We start from the raw sequence: 19,175 nt of genomic DNA, 5'->3' as shown, positions 1-19,175 counted from the left end.
TCGTTTACGCGTAAACTACAACAAGATACAGATAACCGGGCATGGCTATACGTTAAATGGTCACGACAAAATTGTGCATTCGTCCAACTGTCTTCCAGAAGGTACAGGTTGTCGCGGAAAACCTTTAGAAGCACAAGCTACACTAGCATATATGCAAATGTCCTAGACCCCGAAGCAAATTGTTTGCATGTAATGTTTAGGCGTAATAGGTCTAAAGTTGTTACATTTATAAAAGTCAAGGTACAATGTTTAGAGACAATTCAAATTTAGCAGACACCTAGACCAAAACCCCTTTCTCGTCGATCAAGGCAACAATTTTATTGACTTGAGTCAACATACATGTACTTTCCAAAACGGACCAAAACGTTTCCTCCTTAAAATCATCAAGAGAGTAATATGGAACTTAAAAGTTCGATATTTCTCATTAATTTTTAAAGTAGCACATTGAATATTACAGAGGGGTATAAAATATTATATATCGGATAGTGTATTCGGTTTGATTGACAATAGATGTACGTGGGGCACATGGATGTATATTTCTGTTGATTTACTTTTTTGTAGATAAATGGTGAAGTTCAAGTTGTTTTCTAATCTGAAACGATTAAAATTTGTGGTCACTGAGACCCCATGATTTAAAAAAACGAAAACCTACTACAATACGCCAGTTTTGCCGACTAAGAAAATTTTTGATACAAATATTGCACATGGCATGTAAAGTGTTTCCTTTTGCTGACGAAAAACATTTTTTTTAAATTAACTTAGATGTCAATAATGGTGGGAAGTCTTGGCGTAAACGTCATCCCTGGCAATGTAAACGGAGAAAATTGTGGGAGCATTAAGCTCTGTCCAAAATAACCTAAATACTTTTCTGATGGAGAATTTTTGAATGCTTGACTGAAGAAGAGTGTTATCAACAGAACAAGTAAACTGCATTATGATAGAGAACTCATCAAGTAAAACATGTGTATAGTTTAGAGCCTTTGTGAAATTCTTCCGATTCGAGGGTAGGATGTTTGAGAGCTGAATGACAATAATTTGTCCGTGCAATGTTTCCGCGCCTCAAAACCTCGTTTCCGAAATACATTCCAAATATTTGGCAGTAAGTCATCAGTTTGATCATCCGATCTGTACTTCGTGGCTTACATAGGAAGGTACGAAGTTGACATAATATATTTTGCTATGCAGTTTGATTCGGACCATATCGGGTTAGTTGAGGTGTAGTGCCGCGAGGGGACGCTATATGTTACCAGATGTACAGATGAACGTTTGGTTGCGCAGGAATCAAAATTAACCTAGTCTATAAAGTTGCGAGTAACTTAATTTTTGACGGACAATTAATGAACTTCATGATGGCGTCTTAAGCGTAGTTCGATAAGCTATATATCTCATATTTGTCAAAAGAAGTCATGAACCGACCAATTTGCTCATATTACATTGTTATTTAAAGTATGCAATGCATGACTTCCGTTTGCAATTCATTTTCAAAATATTGAACCATAAACAAGTCAAATGCTTTGATCTTAAATCTGACAGTGTCATGTAAGGGCTCAGGAATTTGTAAACGGTGCCATTTTCATCTAAGCAAAACTATTTTAAGATCTTGAAACACAATAATTGCATTTTCTCTCACGCGAACCTCAGAAACTATACTTGTACACATGCTAATCGGTCTCACAGACTTACATGTATGTATAATATCTGGGAGGTACCAACCAGGAGGCCTGGGAGTTGTTCGTCTGGTCATCATGCCTCTTTCCGCTCTCAGACACAGGCCGGCAACAATGTTGCGATTTCCTCTCGTCGCAGTACTCTCGCTTGTGCTTCCAATATCGTTTGGTTGGGAGGATAGCGCAGGAATGGAAGACGGAATGTGTGTATTTAACAAAAAGTAAGTCTTGCCAGACAGAGCATTCAGCCTTTTGTGATATGTATGTATGTATGTATGTATGTATGTATGTATGTATGTATGTATGTATGTATGTATGTATGTGTGTGTGTGTGTGTGTGTGTGTGTGTGTGTGTGTGTGTGTGTGTATGTATGTATGTTATGTATGTATGTATGTATGCATGCATGCATGCATGATGCATGCATGCATGCAATGCATGCTGCATGTATGTATGTATGTATGTATGTATGTATGTATGTATGTATGTGTGTGTGTGTGTGTGTATGTATGTATGTATGTATGTATGTATGTATGCATGTATGCATGCATGTATGTATGTATGTATGTATGTATGTATGTATGTATGTATGTATGTATGTATGTATGTATGTATGTATGTATGTGTGTGTGTGTGTATGTATGTAGGTATGTATGTATGTATGTATGTATGTATGTATGTATGTATGTATGTATGTATGTATGTATGTATGTATGTATGTATGTATGTATGTATGTATGTATGTATGTATGTGTGTGTGTGTGTGTGTATGTATGTATGTATGTATGTATGTATGTATGTTATGCATGCATATATGTATGTATGTATGTATGTATGTATGTATGTGTATGTATGTATGTATGTATGTATGTATGTATGTGTGTGTGTGTGTGTGTATGTATGTATGTATGTATGTATGTATGTATGTATGTATGTATGTATGTATGCATGTATGTATGTATGTATGTATGTATTTTTATTATAATGTTAAGCTGTATGTCGACAAAATGTTGACAGATATGCAGAAAGTTCATATAAATTATGACAGAATTGTTTTGTATTTTCACTGTGATTTTCCTGTAGGATATCGGTGACAGAAATTGGTGAAGTGACCAGCTTCCGATGGGAGGAGTACACAGTTGCGTGTGGATATATGGACCAACAGGAATGTAGCCGATACAGGTATTTGATTTTATAAGGGTGGTCACCAAAAGATATCTATTCATGTTTAAGTCTCTCTCTCTCTCTCTCTCTCTCTCTCTCTCTCTCTCTCTCTCGTTGCTATATTAACGTGAAACAAGATGACTCTTTATACTTCATGCTGTTATGTTTAGTACAGGGATAAAATTACACCTTTCTAAGTGACAAGAAATGATAGAACCAAAGCGAAAGTAATACTTAAAATTCAACATGATTGAAACATTGAATAATGTTTTGTGTTTGGGTGTCGTCATTTTGCCGATGTAAGAAGTGCCACTGAAAATATATTGCCTCCAGACCTAACATTTCAAACTTACGAACTCCCTCTCGTAAAAAAATTTATTTTATGAACCTCGCAAATAGTATGTAGAATATCTTCAATGAAGGCGGACATTTGACACAACATCCTACAGTCGGGAAATGTGTATGCGATCTTATATAATGGCACACCAGTAGAATGATTCCAGTAGAATGCAATTCAGCGAAAATGTCTAAATTCATCGAATGGACGAACACATTTAAGCGGAATTTTTTTTTATTCAAAGAAATTGCCTATAAATATTACGCTAACACATATTAATTTAGAAAACATGCGCATTCAAAGGCAAATATGTGCTCCTGTCATTGAGAAATTTTCAAACTAAAATGTCAAAGTTCAAACTTGTTTAGACGGAAAATCATTTCCCGATCAAAACTTTCAGATTATCTCGGCGCATATTGGTTTGGTTTAATTACAAGCTAGGAAAACAATATGGTTTAAGGAAGGGTTCTGAGGAGCCTTTCGAGAGCGTGACTTTGATTTTGAAATTGATTTATAAATTGAATTTTTTCAAGAAAGGTTTTCAATATGAATTTATTAATAATATAAGTGCCAAACATAGTCACAGGAAAGAAATATCCATGGCGATTTACTTTCTACATTAAGATATTTCGAGGGGCGTGGCGTTTACATTTTAAAGTCTTTCTCAAGGAACAAAGCAGAATGTAGTATTTTATGTTTTGGCGTGACAGTAATTAGAATAAAAGGCCTACTAATTTCAAGACGAAAACTGATGCGTTATCGTTAAAGTTTAGATGCCCGCACTCCGCATTGAATAGCATTTTTTCACTAAACGAGCGAGAATGAACGCTTTTCCACAATGTTTCCTAACATGTTGTTTATCAGCGTTAGTTACATGTGCATGCCTCGTTGCAAATTTTGTGTGAAGTGGTTGGAGAGTTGCTTTAATACTTACTCGTCGGTTCGTGTCATTTTCATATTTGCGTACTGCATTGCGTTACCTGCAGGACAATGTACAGAAGAAATACAGCAAGGGAATTTTTGCTGTAAAAGGAAAAAAATGATTGTTGAAATTATCGCAGAAGTGTAATTGTTGAAACATTAATGTGTGGCTTATGCAGTGAGTGCAAACTTCCTGTGACGTGATTGATAAAGTTTGTAAGATCAAGGAAAATATCACTCTTTTAAATAATACTAATTACACTCATAGTATTCGATTAAAAGTATTGTATTTACATTCGTCCATAACTTGTAATGACAATTAAATCAAGCATACCCAAGGAATCTTTGAACTAAGTTGAGGTGGCGTCGGACGAAGAAAGCACATAGGGTCGGTGAGCCACATATCAACCAACAGTAGGGCAGAGCAGTCTTTCAATTGCTTTGTAAGTCTTGACAAAAGAAGATATCGTCATCAATTTTGAAGAGCAATACTGGTTTTACTTCCTATTGATTCTTATATGAATGGGTCCTCCCCACGCAGAGAACTCCCCACGCAGTTCTCTGACTATAAATATCGTAAACAGACATAAAGTATAAAATGGAAATGCAGCATTAAGATTTTGATAGCAGCCTTGCGAACACCATTTTTGCACCCCTTCTTTAGAATTTTACCAAACTTAAATGATAAGGTAGAATGTGCCTCTGGAACAGACATTTGGAATCTCATTTTTTTTAAATAATGTTCTGGTCTCCCTCTTGTCTGGTCTTCGCTCATTTTAAAGCTGTTGAGTAACAAAAATCACCGGCTTGGGTTATCGAAATTTTGAATGTATGTTTCGTATCGTGTGAACACAGCGATGGCGGCCATTTTCAAAATCAAATATCCGTAAATAATGTAAGCAAACTTGTTTCGCTAGTATCAAACTTTGGATTGTGACACCTGACTTTAACACTCGATTTGGTAAGAGTATGGTTGAAAGTTTCATTGAGGAAAGTTTGAGTCTTACACGTTCGAGACGCATATTACCTAAAGGAAGTAACACGCCAAAAAGTTAAGTTTGTGGTATTGATAAGTCCCTACAACATTATGTGCACGTGGCTAGCAATTGCTTAGCTGGCTTTTGATCGGAAGGCAAGGATACCATAGCTATCGTGAGACAACAAAAAACAGTCCCTGAATACGATAATGAGGCGAACGACGATAAGAAGTACTGACAAATAATGTTTCATTAGATAACTCTCCGACTATGTCCCTTCATTTTCCTATGATGATGTGACGTGCAAACGTGACGAAAGCGGACAAAAGGCATGCTTGGAAAGGCGATGAAAAGACTCTTCGCTTTCGTTTGTGCAGTGAAGCATTGCCATGGCAACATCATGTTAAATGTTTTAAAATGTGCATGTATCACGTGGAACCACCTTTTTGTAAACAATTCAAACGTAATCATGACTATTGGACAAAAATGTTTTTATTTCATTACTGAAAAAAATATAAGAACAATCAGTACACTTAACAAAGTACTGTTTTGTTATAATTCCATATTTTACCCCTCCACCCATCCCCAGTTTAATCACTACGTGGCCGCCTTTTTGCTCTCTGCAAGATGATGAGAAATGCCGTTCTTCCATTATCGTTATATATGTTCATTAAGATGTGAAGGAATTGTCACGCGTTGACTACCATTTTTTGCTTTTAAAAGGTGAACTATGTTAACAAAAATGATGCCCAAATTTATGCCACAGCGGAATAACACTAGAAAGCCACAATTAATTGTTTGTCCAATATCACTAGTCAAACTCCAGGGCACAGGTATATGTTAAATTGGTTATTAACCGGTGCGACTATTTCCTGAAATCCTATCGGCATTTCGTCTTTGACGCAGCATTAATGACACTCAAAATGATTCGATACAGGTACAATAAATGAAATATAGAAAAAAACGGGCGACGCGCTGACCATTAACGTTTATTTATGGGCAAGGGTGAGAGGAAAGCCAAAAATTAGCAAGCCTCGCCCGTTACTTTGGCTTTCCTCTCGCCCGCGTCCATAAATAAACGTTAATGGTCTGCGCGGAGTCTGTTATTTCAATTATATTATCAACGAACCCCGAAAAACCGTCAAAACTTATGAAAATTTCCCGTGCGAACGACAACGGAGCCCCAGAACCTGTCAGTGAATAGTGCGCGCGCTGCAAAAATTTTGCAGATCCGGAGATGTTTTGAAAAAAGCGTCTAAACTTGGCCCACAAATGCTCCATTTTATTTTGTGGTTGATTATGATCTTTGTACAAATCACAATTTTCGTTTTTGCCGTCAAGTTACTATGTTTACGATATTATTCATTTTCACGGGCATGAAAACAAACCATTACTGTGTATTTGTGGCCTGTCACGTGGTTCAGCTCGACCAATTAAAACGCGATGGACAGGGCATGGTAATATAATGAATGATAATCACCATCATTGTAGTAACTTCTAAATGTATGTATGATACTTATATAACAGACCAATATACGAGAAAACCACTGGAGAAACGCTGAAGACAGAAACTGAAGACGTCATGCTCTGTTGTAATGGATACGTAGAAAGGGACGATAAATGCGAGCGTGAGTCTTATTTTTAATATTCCAAGTACATTTCTCGCAGCGTGGTGGTGATTTTATTTTAATACATGTATCTAAAATTGAAAGCTTTATACAATAGAAATGTTTGACTGTTTAATTAAACGTCACACTCAGCCATAACTTCGTTGTTATAACATACTGATATAAGAAAAGATTGCACATGTCTGCTGTAGATGCCGTTATTGCTATAATAGTCGAGCGAACATTTCAGCCCAATAAAACTACACCAGATCACATCATGTATCACCCATTCTACAGTATGATTAACGCAAGTTTTTCAAATAAGTAAGACCAACAGTATAAAGGAGTATAGATTGCCTTAGAGAGGAGAATGGCCCTGTCCAAATATAAAAAAGGTAGAAAACTAGTTTCCGTCATACAAAAGATCAAAAACGAAAATGTGTCGGGTTCAGTGCACAAGTTGAAAAAGAAATGGGGTCACATAGTTACATGCTGTGACGTATTCCATGGAACTTCTTATTTCATAGCTGTTTGTCATTCGCCATGCTTGAATGGAGGAAAGTGTACGGCACCCAACTATTGCTCCTGCCGACCTGGCTGGACTGGCCTGACCTGTAACCAAGGTAACGCCGTATGATTCTGTCTACAGCAAATATATGTACATTTCATATTTTACCAATTAACTGTCCATTCTGGGAGGTATGGTGCCATATGGAAAAGGAATTTGTGTTACGCCAGAAACGCCCGAACTGACATGTCGGCCTGGCATCATAATAATGTACCTAGGCCAGAGAATAGTGAAACCTTGTTTTGAATATTATTCACGTACACCAGACTAGAAGGGCGAAATGAATGACCTATACCCTGCATGAATGTGTGCAGCTGAGATATTTTGAGAAAATATATCGCATATCACACGACACTGGAAAATAAAAGAAGAAATATATACAGGGTGTGTTGAATAGCTATGTTGAGTGGCGAGTTTGTATCGACGCCAAAAACATAGTCAGAGTATGTAAATACGTTGATTTTTAAGAAATGGATCATTTCATCCGTTTTATCAGTTGATCACTTGCATGTACAAAGTTGTCTGGCGTCAACATGAAGTTGAGAATACATATCGAAAACAGAAGGAATAAATCACAGAATGGCTTGATGTTTCGTGTAATTACAATATGGAAATTTGGAACAGTCCAAATAAAAATTCGTCTAACACATGAAAGAGCGTATTGTCAGGTTTTTTGAAAATTAGTATATTTAAATGTAGTGGATTCTGATGGTTAAGTTGCCAAGGTCATTGTTAGTAGACACAATAGTAAGGAATATAAATTCGGTGAAGAAATGCATTTCTTTTGATATCATAAATACAATGATAGACTGAAAATTAATTATTATAAATCACACAAGTATTCTGTTTGTAAGATTGCAACTTCATGAAAATAATGGTCTTTCCTATATTTACATGTGTCATTACATATTTTGCAGCGTGTGAAGATGGCAGGTATGGTTTAGATTGCCAAAACGATTGCAGCTGCTCCCATGGTACTTGTGATAAAGCATATGGGTTGTGCACATGCAACGATGGTTACAAGGGAATGAACTGCGGTGAGAAATGTGACGAAGGCTTCTATGGTTTTCAGTGTAGAAGAAGATGTGAGTGTCATAACAGAGCAAAATGTAATCACGTTGATGGTACTTGTGATTGCTTACCTGGCTTCCACGGAGTGAAATGTGAGCGTCTTTGCCCAGATGGTTTCTATGGTTATAAATGTGTTGTGGCATGTCAGTGTCGCAATGAGGGCCACTGCAACTCAGTTGATGGATCGTGTTCATGCCCACCAGGCTACAGAGGAAGTGTTTGTCAAAGTAAGTGTACCAGTGGTTATTATGGTCAGGGCTGTGCAGAACTGTGTCAGTGCCAGAATGGAGCTGGATGTCACCATGTCACCGGCGCCTGCACATGTGCTCCAGGCTACACTGGTGATAATTGCCAGTACAGCTGTGCAACTGGTACGTTTGGTGATCAGTGTGGTGGCAGTTGTGATTGTCAGAATGGTAACTGCCATCACGTGACTGGTCTATGTGACTGTGATGCTGGCTGGATGGGGATTCAGTGTGATAAGGGTTGTTTGCCAGGTTATTATGGAAAAGGCTGTGACGAAACATGTCACTGCCAAAACAGAGCTCTCTGTGATCCCGTAACGGGGCAGTGTGCCTGCATGCCCGGTTGGAAGGGGCAGTACTGTAATGAACCATGTGATGCTGGCTTCTATGGAGATCAATGTGCTGAACCTTGCCAGTGTAAGAACAGTGCACTCTGTGACCACATCAGTGGTGCTTGTACATGTACCCATGGCTTCACTGGACGTCTGTGTGATGAACCATGTGCTCAGGGTTATTATGGCCAAAACTGTGTTCTTCAATGTCAATGTCGCAATGGCGCAACATGTGATTCCTCTGGAGGTTGTCACTGTACCCCAGGATGGACATCATATCTTTGCGCCTTTCCCTGTGAGCAAGGAAAGTATGGAGTCGACTGTGCAGAAGATTGTAGGTGTCTAAATGATGCAAGATGCAACAATGTCAACGGAGTTTGTTTGTGTAAGCCAGGTTGGACAGGCCCTAGATGTGGTGACCCATGTGAGGCAGGCTTTTTTGGTTAGATTGTGCACGGCCTTGCACATGCAATGGCAGAGGAAGCTGCCATCACATTACTGGAAAATGCAGCTGTACAGCAGGATGGCAGGGTCTGAAGTGCGAGAACCGCTGTGTTGATGGATACTATGGTACTGATTGCAAGCAGCACTGCCTGTGTCAAAACGGAGCCACATGTGACAATGTTGACGGCTCTTGCACGTGTTCACCTGGTTGGACTGGTGACAAGTGCCATGAATCATGTGAGGAAGGAACCTATGGACCAAATTGTGGAAGGTTATGTGACTGCAAACACAATGGCATATGTCACCATGTCGATGGATCGTGCTTATGTACATCTGGTTGGGAGGGCAGTGACTGTTCCGAAAAGTGTGCCCATGGATACTATGGGCTGCACTGCGAAAACATTTGCAACTGTCAAAATGCGGTGAGGTGCCACCACAGAACTGGTGAATGTATTTGCCTTGCTGGTTGGAAAGGAGACAATTGTGATCAGCCATGCCCTGAAGGATTCTGGGGTCGTGAGTGTCTCAACACATGCGAGTGTCAAAATAGTGCACAGTGTGACACAGTGGATGGAACATGTGTTTGCTCTGCTGGTTGGAGAACCCTTTGTGCGGACATGTGCCCAGAGGGTACATATGGCTTAGGCTGTCTTGGGGTGTGCCTGTGTGAGCATGGTGCTGAATGCAGTCGATTGGATGGCTCCTGCACTTGTACAGCTGGCTGGAGTGGTACATATTGCAGGCACCCTTGTCCAAGAGGATGGTGGGGTGCAGGATGCAGAGAGCGATGCAAATGTGCAAATGGAGCAGAATGTGACAGGTACGTCATCATATATTGTTAAAAGAAATCTTGGAAAATGCATAGAGGAACATTTTTGAAATAGGTTTGGTACCACCAGTTTGCTTTGCTAGAAAATGACGGTCATACTAAGATAAAACAAACACATAAATACAACAGACAAATTTTGTTTGGCTGATTAACATTCTAGATATTTTTGTTGTTCCTGTGCTAGGGTTGATGGTACTTGTAGGTGTGCACCTGGATTTCGAGGAGAACATTGTCAGGAAACATGTGAAGAGGGGCAGTATGGTGTCCATTGTAGTGGAAGGTGTCTCTGTGAAAATGGAGGTACCTGTTCTCAGATTGACGGTAGTTGTTCCTGTCCTCCAGGGTACTTTGGTATTCATTGCAGTTATCGTTGCCAACCAGGTTTTTATGGTCAGGACTGTCGATCCAGCTGTAAATGTCAGAATGGTGCACCATGTTCCCCTAACGATGGCATCTGCTCATGCACTGCAGGTACGGCAAACATGGCAAACACTAAAATAAAAACAAACACAAATTGTATTAGGAGAAGAATAATTGACTTGGCAGTCATAAACCATTCATTTAGTTCTAACCTAGCATTTAGAATGATTTTACGACAACAACAACATTAACAACAACAACTATCACCACAACCACCACCACCACTACTACTACTACTACTACTACTACTACTACTACTACTACTACTACTACTACTACTTATATATAATCACCAATTCAATACTCTGTGAACTTAGGTGTCAAAGTTAAAAATTATTCTGCAAAGCACAATAACGTAATGTAATATTTAGACACATTTTTGAATCCATTGATGTAAAAACAGCATTAAAAGTCATGCTATACTAGACTTATTGTAATGACTACAATTGAGACTTGGGCATAACTTACTCTGTTAATTGATTTTTTTCATCCTTTATTTCTATAGGATGGCATGGAAAAATGTGTGATGAATCTTGTCCACCAGGCAGATATGGACCTGGATGTATACATACTTGTTCATGTAGAAATGCAGGAACATGCGATGTATTCCATGGCACGTGTGATTGTGCCCCAGGGTGGTCAGGACCAACCTGTGATGATCAATGTCTCCCTGAAAAATATGGTAAGAACTGTGAAGAAGACTGTGATTGTGGAGTTGGAGCAAAGATTCCATGCTCACCTATTGACGGCAAATGCGAGTGCCAACCTGGTTGGACTGGGCCAAAATGCGATGTTGAATGTCAGTCAGATAGGTATGGAGAGGATTGTCAACAGGGGTGCATGTGCAGGAATGGTGCATCATGCGATAGGTTTGATGGGACATGCTGGTGCGCTCCAGGATGGCATGGTGAGTACTGTCATCAGCCATGTGATGCAAATAGCTGGGGAGCTCATTGCAGAGAACCTTGCTTGTGTAGAAATGGTGCAACTTGCTCTGCTATTGATGGTAGCTGCTCATGTCTTGCTGGCTGGGCCGGTCGTTACTGTGAAGAAGAGTGCCCAAGAGGAACCTACGGTTTACTCTGCAAGGAATCATGTAAATGTAGGAATGGAGGTACATGTGAACCAATTTCTGGAAGGTGTGTTTGTCCCAGTGGTTTCATGGGTGACACGTGTGACGAACAATGCCCCGAAGGATACTTTGGGGAAGAGTGTTCCAGGCAATGTAGCTGCAAGAATGGTGGCACATGCAATAAAGTAACAGGAGAATGTTCCTGTCCATCAGGTTTTTCATATCCAAGATGTGATCCTTGTCAGGAAAACTTTTATGGAGACTGTACAACTCCTTGTCACTGCAAAAATGACGCTACTTGCAATCCTGTGGATGGCAGCTGTGCATGTAGACCAGGTTATATTGGGGAATTGTGCGAGTTGGAATGCCCTGAAAATTTATTTGGAGCAAATTGTGCAGAAGATTGTCAGTGTCAAAATGATGGCATTTGTTCACCTTTGGATGGGTCATGCAAATGCAAGGCTGGATGGGAAGGTTTAATGTGTGAGCAAAGGTGCAGAGATGGTTTCTTTGGACCCCATTGTGGAAATACTTGCACATGTGTACATGGTTTGTGTGATCCGGTCGATGGTTCCTGCAACTGTGATAATGGGTACACAGGCCAATCATGTGAATCTGAGTGCCCGAAGGGTCTCTATGGGGCTAATTGTGAACACAGGTGCAAATGTGGATATGGAGGAATTTGTAGCCCATTTGACGGCAGCTGCACATGTGGTGTATGTTTCACAGGTATAGAATGTCGGGATTCATGCCCCAATGGTTTCTATGGAGAAAACTGTGAAAATACATGTCTGTGTGAAAATGATGCTGTATGTTCATGTAAAGATGGGCTTTGTGAATGTGGTCCAGGTTGGCATGGTAGATATTGTAGTGAACCATGCCCAAATGGTTTTTATGGTGCAGAGTGCAGAGAAACGTGCCAATGTGTTCATGCCTCGGACTGTTCACACATTGATGGTACTTGCATTTGTTTGCCAGGCTGGACAGGGCCTTTTTGTAGCTCTCAGTGTCCCGACGGAATGTATGGCCAGAGATGTGAAGAGGCTTGTAATTGTCATCATGAAGCTTTGTGTTCTGCAATAGATGGAACATGCAACTGTACTCCTGGCTACACTGGTGTACATTGTGAGCATACTTGTATTGACTCATATGGATTAAACTGTGAATATACATGTAGATGTAAAAATGATGGAGAATGCAATCCTATAGATGGAACTTGCACTTGCCGTTCTGGTTGGAGTGGTGCTCTCTGTGATGTTCCTTGTTCTTCAGATAGATGGGGACCGGGCTGTAGGGAAGAATGCGTGTGCAACAATGGGGGCCATTGTGATCCTGTTGATGGAAGATGTAGCTGCCCAAATGGGTTCATTGGAATCTCTTGTGATGACACCTGCACACATGGGACATATGGATTCAACTGTAATGAACGATGCAGGTGCCGAAATGGAGGGACTTGTTCTCCATCAGATGGGAGTTGCAGTTGCCCAGAAGGATACGTAGGCGACTTTTGTGAACATATTTGTCATAATTCCTATGGACAAAATTGTCAACAGCAGTGTACATGTGAGAATGGTGCTACTTGCAATCCTGTTGATGGCACATGTTTATGTTTATCAGGATGGACAGGGGAGTTCTGTGATCAGATATGTGCGCCCAGTAAATGGGGGCCAAACTGCATCAATCAATGCAATTGTGGAACAGGTAGCTGTAATCCTGAAACAGGTAGATGTAGATGTCCTCCAGGATACACTGGAACCTCATGCAGCGAACACTGTCCGAACGGTAGATATGGAATTGATTGCAGAGGAACATGCCAATGTATAAATGGAGAGTGCAAAAGAGAAGATGGCACATGTATATGTACATCTGGTTGGAGAGGTCAATACTGTGACGCACCTTGCCAAGAAGGCTTTTGGGGAAGTGGATGCACTAATGAATGTTTATGCATTGATGAAGCACTTTGTGACATGGTACAGGGGGATGTGCATGTGCTTGTCAAAACAATGCTGTTTGCAATGCAGATGGTAGTTGCGATTGTGCTTCTGGATGGAGGGGACGTTACTGTGATGTGCTTTGCCCTAATGGTTTCTGGGGGCCCGGATGTAGGAACACATGCACTTGCAACAATGGTGAAATATGTGATCCTCTGATTGGTAGATGTGAATGTCAATGTCAGAATGGCGCAGTTTGTAAAACAGATGGTAGTTGTGACTGCACAGCAGGATGGGGAGGCCGGTACTGTGATTCACCATGTCCTGAAGGGTTTGGGGTGCTGGCTGTAGAAACCCATGTACTTGTAACATTGGCGAGTCCTGTGACTCTATAACAGGGGGATGTGCTTGCAAATGTGGAAATGGTGCAGTTTGTACCAGAGATGGTACGTGTGAGTGCATGGCAGGGTGGAGAGGTCGATATTGTGATGAACCATGTCCTGAGGGGTTTTGGGGTGCTGGTTGCAGAAATCCTTGTACTTGTAACATTGGCGAGTCTTGTGATTCTATGACAGGGAGATGTGCTTGCAAATGTGAAAATGGGGGAGTTTGTAACAGAGATGGTACATGTGAGTGCATGGCTGGGTGGAGAGGTCGATATTGTGATGAACCGTGTCCTGAGGGGTTTTGGGGTGCTGGTTGCAGAAATCCATGCACTTGTCACATAGGTGAGTCCTGTGATCCTGTAAGAGGAACGTGTGATTGCAGATGTGAAAATGGGGGAGTTTGTGAAAGAGATGGAATGTGTGAGTGCATGGCAGGGTGGCGAGGTCGTTATTGTGACGAACCATGTCCTGAAGGGTTTTGGGGTGCTGGCTGTACACAGCAATGTATCTGTCCTAATTTGTTAGTTTGTGACGACATAACTGGAATCTGTAAGTGCCAATGTCAGAATGGTGGAACGTGTAACCAAGATGGCATCTGTGAATGCACTGGAGGTTGGAGAGGTCGATATTGTGATGTACCATGTCCAAGTGGATTCTGGGGTGCTGGCTGCACAAATCACTGTAACTGTCAAAGCTCTGTGACATGTGACATTGTTACTGGTAGATGCCATCTCCCTTCAAGCTCTAGTGGAATAGAATATAATAATACTTGTCCTATCGGTATGTATGGTATGGACTGTCAACAACAATGTCAGTGTCACAATGATGCTGTTTGTAATGCCATTGATGGCACTTGTGAATGCAGACCTGGCTGGCATGGGCGCTTCTGTGACACAACATGCCCTGGGGGCTTCTGGGGCCTGGGATGTGCAAATCCATGTGCTTGCAACAATGGTGACTCTTGTGACATTAAAACTGGAACTTGTGAATGCCAGTGTGAAAATGGTGCAGTTTGCAATGCAGATGGCACCTGTGACTGTACTGCAGGATGGAGAGGTCGATATTGTGACACACCATGTCAAGAAGGATTTTGGGGCGCTGGTTGTGCCGATGTATGCATCTGCCAAAAAGGCAGGGTCTGTAATATATTTAGTGGCAGATGTGAATGTCCATGTAAGAATGATGCAGCCTGTAATGTAAATGGTGCATGCGACTGTACTACAGGTTGGAGAGGACGTTACTGTGAAACACCTTGTCCTGAAGGCTTCTGGGGACCTAACTGCAGGAATCCATGCTCATGTCATATTGGACAGTCCTGTGATGTGTTCACAGGCAATTGTGAATGTCAGTGCAAAAATGGCGCAGTTTGCCAAACAGATGGTAGTTGTGATTGTACTGCAGGGTGGAGAGGGCGGTACTGTGATTCACCTTGTCCAGAGGGATTCTGGGGCCCTGGCTGCAGAAGCACTTGTATCTGTAGGATTGGTGAGACCTGTGATAAAACGACCGGCAGCTGCAACTGCCATTGCCAGAATGGTGGAGAATGTAATAAGGATGGTATTTGTGAATGCACAGCTGGATGGAGAGGGCGGTATTGTGATGTGCCATGTCCTGATGGCTTCTGGGGTCAAGGCTGCAGAAGTCCATGTACCTGCCACCTTAGCCAGTTGTGCGATCCAATGACCGGTAGATGTGATTGCCAATGTAAAAATGGTGCAACTTGCAAAGCAGATGGAGTTTGTGACTGTAGTGCAGGCTGGAGGGCAGATTCTGTGACTCCCCCTGCCCTGATGGATTCTGGGGTGCAGGTTGTTCTAAGTTATGTGCTTGTTCTGGCAACGAAGACTGCGATCCAGTGTCTGGACTCTGTGAATGTAACTGCAAAAATGGAGGTCGTTGTAAGATAGATGGTACCTGTGAGTGTACAGCTGGATTTCGAGGAAGATTATGCGATGCTCCTTGTCCTTCTGGATTCTGGGGGACCGGATGCCTAAACAGATGTTCGTGCCAGGGTCACAGCAATTGTTCCCGGAAGAATGGTGTATGTATATGTCATGCTGGTTACACAGGGGTCGATTGCAAAACACCATGTGAATACAATAAATATGGCGAGAACTGTGCTCACACATGCCGATGTACAAATGGTGGAGTCTGCAATTCTGTTACTGGGGAGTGTCTCTGTCGAGCAGGCTATAAGGGAACAAAATGTGAAACGAGAAGTAAGAATAACTTTGAATGCTTGTATTCATTTGACTCTTCTACTATGATATCGATGCACAGATAAAAGTATAATTTTCATAATATTAATGCATTCAAAGTTTATTAATAAATGCTGATAAGGTAGAATTAATTAATGTCAATAATAACCATCCTTTTTCAAGAAGGTCATACGTCGTATGATATAGCCATTGTGTCTGACAAACACAGCGTAGCATGATAAAGCACAGACTATAGACAAAATACCGGTACACATACTGAAACATTTTCTATTTAGGATGTGAAAAACTTAATGTCAACTGAGCAAATCGTAAAATACAGAAAAGTATATATATATATATATATATATATATATATATATATATATATATATATATATATATATATATATATATATATATATATATTATTTATATAAAAAAGAAAATGTTTATATGTGTGTGGTGTTTCCGTTTTCCTGTCTGTTTGTCTATCTGTCTCTCTGTCTGTCCGAATATCTCTTTCCGTCTGTCTGTCTGTATAATTTAAAAGGTAATAATCAAACGTTTTAAATAATTAAATAAGATTGGTCTCACTTGGATGTAACTGTATGTTTACATACTCAATATGATTAAGTTACTTTGCTCTAGGTTTTATTGGACCAATCACCTTTCGAGCAGAACAGTACATTTCAGGCAATATAGTGAGGTGTACGTCATTTTCCAAGCTATCAACAGGTGACAGCACCATTCACGAATGCCTCAACATAAGGTAATTAATATTCAACATAAAACCTATGAAAGGTAAATGGTTGTTGGCGGAGTTAGGTACATGAGCGTTGGCATGCTCAAAGCATATATGCTACTGACAGCCCTCCCATCAACGTTGATTGTACTCCTTATTGTAGGCATGAAGAGAACATAATTTCATGGCAAAGTTGAAAAACATTTGAGACTTTTTTATGCCAAATTGCAGGTTGATCCACAGTTATGATGTGATGACTTATAGCTGCTCAGATTTTTTACAAAATAGGAAAACATTCCCTGCAGCTGTTGATTTTGGTGGACGTGGACTTGTATGGTTCAAAATATGTCCAACCTATGCCTATAGATTTCCTGTTCAAAACTTTGGCAGTCTAATTTTACTTCTTCAGAAATGCCTTCATAATTGTAGGCTTCTTTCTAACTACATGACATTAAATATAGATACACCTGTCTAAGTACTCACTTAATATTGATGAAGTACTCTCTCTTCCTTATGTTCGGATTTATTTAACCCTTTCACCACCATGGTTTGTCCCAAATCCATTGTTTTCTATGGTAAAGTTGGACCTGTATACAGGGAACTGGAGTGAAAGGGTTAAATGTTGTGAATGTTTATATCTTACCTTCCACAAGTATGTGTATCGAACTTTGTAATTCGTCTCATAAGCAATGATTTAGCAAGTATTACTATTGCCAGCACAAACCTCTTATATGACGTTCTTAAATATTGTCAGGGTTGACAACGGCACTCGTGAAATGAAGTTCCCGAACGGTGTTACTTGTAAGAACCGTTGGGTTGACAGGGTACCATCCATTAACGACAGAGATATTGAATTCCGTACGGACACCAAAGACTTCTGCAGGGAAGTGTTACAGCTACCACGGCGAGAATACCCTCGCCGTTCGTTCAAGGTACGTTGGAAATTTTGTGTAGCTAATCTGTCTATCTACATTTCCGACTGGATACTGTGCACTGAAATGGTTCCTCTGGTGGCAATAATTTTGTACTCTTGCTGATTCTCGGGCCTTGTCTCCTGCGTGTGCTGTCCCACGAACGTTTAACATTTGTCCCACATACCTTATATATATATTTCTTGAGGTAATTTATTTCTTGGGGGTATTGGAGATTCCCGGTGTTTGTGCAGATGCCAAAGACGTGTAGCTTCCAGGACTGTGGTCGAGGGAGCTTGCTGTTTAAATGCTATCATGGTACCAACAATACGTGCACTACCTGTAGCATGGTCGTTACCACTTTACTCTCGACGAACTATCTTTCCGGAATACAAATGTTTCTCTTCTAACAAGGATTAATCATAGTGCATCATCCTTTTGGATTCATGTACGAACGTTCCAACTGGAAATATGATTCTACGCAAATTGCGCCTTTCCCCGCGATCACAAATTTTACTGCCTTCTTCAATTCACAAAAAATGTGATCTTCCTTTTCATCATGAGCTAAACTTGTTTCAAAGACAAGCTTTTAGGAACTGCAAATGGCAACTAAAGAGATGTGCTGAAAGAATGGTCTACTAAGTCTCTCTCTCTCTCTCTCTCTCTCTCTCTCTCTCTCTCTCTCTCTCTCTCTCCCCTACATGTAAAATTTTATGATCTATCATCTCATTGTTCATATTTTACTGCATTATTTGCCTTTAAACTCTAGAATGCTCATGCATATTATCGCCCAGTGTCATGGTTTCTCCGAAATGAATATTCAAATACAGGTTATATTACCAAGGCCATACCCTTATCGCGCATGCTCGATATCAGAATGTCTCATTCCTCCGAATAGAAAAAATCGAAGCGGCTCATAAGTTCGGAAAAGATGTTCAAAACATTTGATTAGTTGAAAGAATTCGTCTCTTCTGTCTTTTTTATCCATTTTCTTGATGATGTAATATGATGTTATGTTTTTTTACACCCCTGACATTTGATTACTTAATATACGCTCAATACTACTATGGTTTTCTAATTCCGGGGTCTTTTATGTAAAGTAAAGCTATAACATTTTCATTGCAATTCTTTCAGCGTATGTAATGATATATATGCATTAAATAAAAAGTTACAAGAAGTTATAAGAATTTAGAAGTTCTGGCGCCTTTTACATTCCCTGATAGAATGGATGCAAAGGGTTTATGTTACATAATAATTGTTTAACCTTATAACATTACAGTCTCAAACTATAGTGAAGTTTGTCATCTCACTTACAAGGGTATTGCTGTACGTTCTGGTTATTTCGCAGGCGCATG

At 40.3% G+C, this 19,175-nt stretch overlaps 2 protein-coding genes across 2 annotated transcripts; both read left to right on the top strand.

Annotated features, from left to right (window-relative positions):
* Positions 1-1,745: 1,745 nt before the first annotated feature.
* On the top strand, positions 1,746-13,152 carry LOC139124416 (multiple epidermal growth factor-like domains protein 11). Its single transcript, XM_070690550.1, has 8 exons — positions 1,746-1,888; positions 2,749-2,847; positions 6,592-6,692; positions 8,157-9,311; positions 9,407-10,151; positions 10,345-10,636; positions 11,086-11,694; positions 12,925-13,152. Exons 1-8 carry the CDS (start codon positions 1,746-1,748, stop codon positions 13,150-13,152), a joined length of 3,372 nt encoding a protein of 1,123 aa, XP_070546651.1.
* Positions 13,153-13,829: 677 nt separating this feature from the next.
* On the top strand, positions 13,830-16,253 carry LOC139124415 (multiple epidermal growth factor-like domains protein 11). Its single transcript, XM_070690548.1, has 3 exons — positions 13,830-13,887; positions 13,982-15,638; positions 15,725-16,253. The coding sequence occupies exons 1-3, from the start codon at positions 13,830-13,832 to the stop codon at positions 16,251-16,253; spliced, it is 2,244 nt and encodes a 747-aa protein (XP_070546649.1).
* Positions 16,254-19,175: the final 2,922 nt, after the last annotated feature.

Source organism: Ptychodera flava (assembly GCF_041260155.1).
Source record: "Ptychodera flava strain L36383 chromosome 23 unlocalized genomic scaffold, AS_Pfla_20210202 Scaffold_24__1_contigs__length_23054250_pilon, whole genome shotgun sequence".
Lineage (NCBI taxonomy): Eukaryota > Metazoa > Hemichordata > Enteropneusta > Ptychoderidae > Ptychodera > Ptychodera flava.
The sequence above is the reverse complement of the archived record's forward strand: the minus strand, read 5'-3'. Positions and strand labels throughout refer to the sequence as shown.

Coding starts and splice junctions, on each gene's coding strand:
- LOC139124416 (XM_070690550.1), top strand. CDS start 1,746: ATGCCTCTTTCCGCTCTCAGACACAGGCCGGCAACAATGTTGCGATTT. Junction 9,312..9,406: donor CCCTAGATGTGGTGACCCAT/GTGAGGCAGGCT, acceptor GCAGCTGTACAG/CAGGATGGCAGGGTCTGAAG. Junction 10,152..10,344: donor AATGGAGCAGAATGTGACAG/GTACGTCATCAT, acceptor TTCCTGTGCTAG/GGTTGATGGTACTTGTAGGT.
- LOC139124415 (XM_070690548.1), top strand. CDS start 13,830: ATGGCGCAGTTTGTAAAACAGATGGTAGTTGTGACTGCACAGCAGGAT. Junction 13,888..13,981: donor ACAGCAGGATGGGGAGGCCG/GTACTGTGATTC, acceptor ACTCTATAACAG/GGGGATGTGCTTGCAAATGT. Junction 15,639..15,724: donor ACCTGCCACCTTAGCCAGTT/GTGCGATCCAAT, acceptor ACTGTAGTGCAG/GCTGGAGGGCAGATTCTGTG.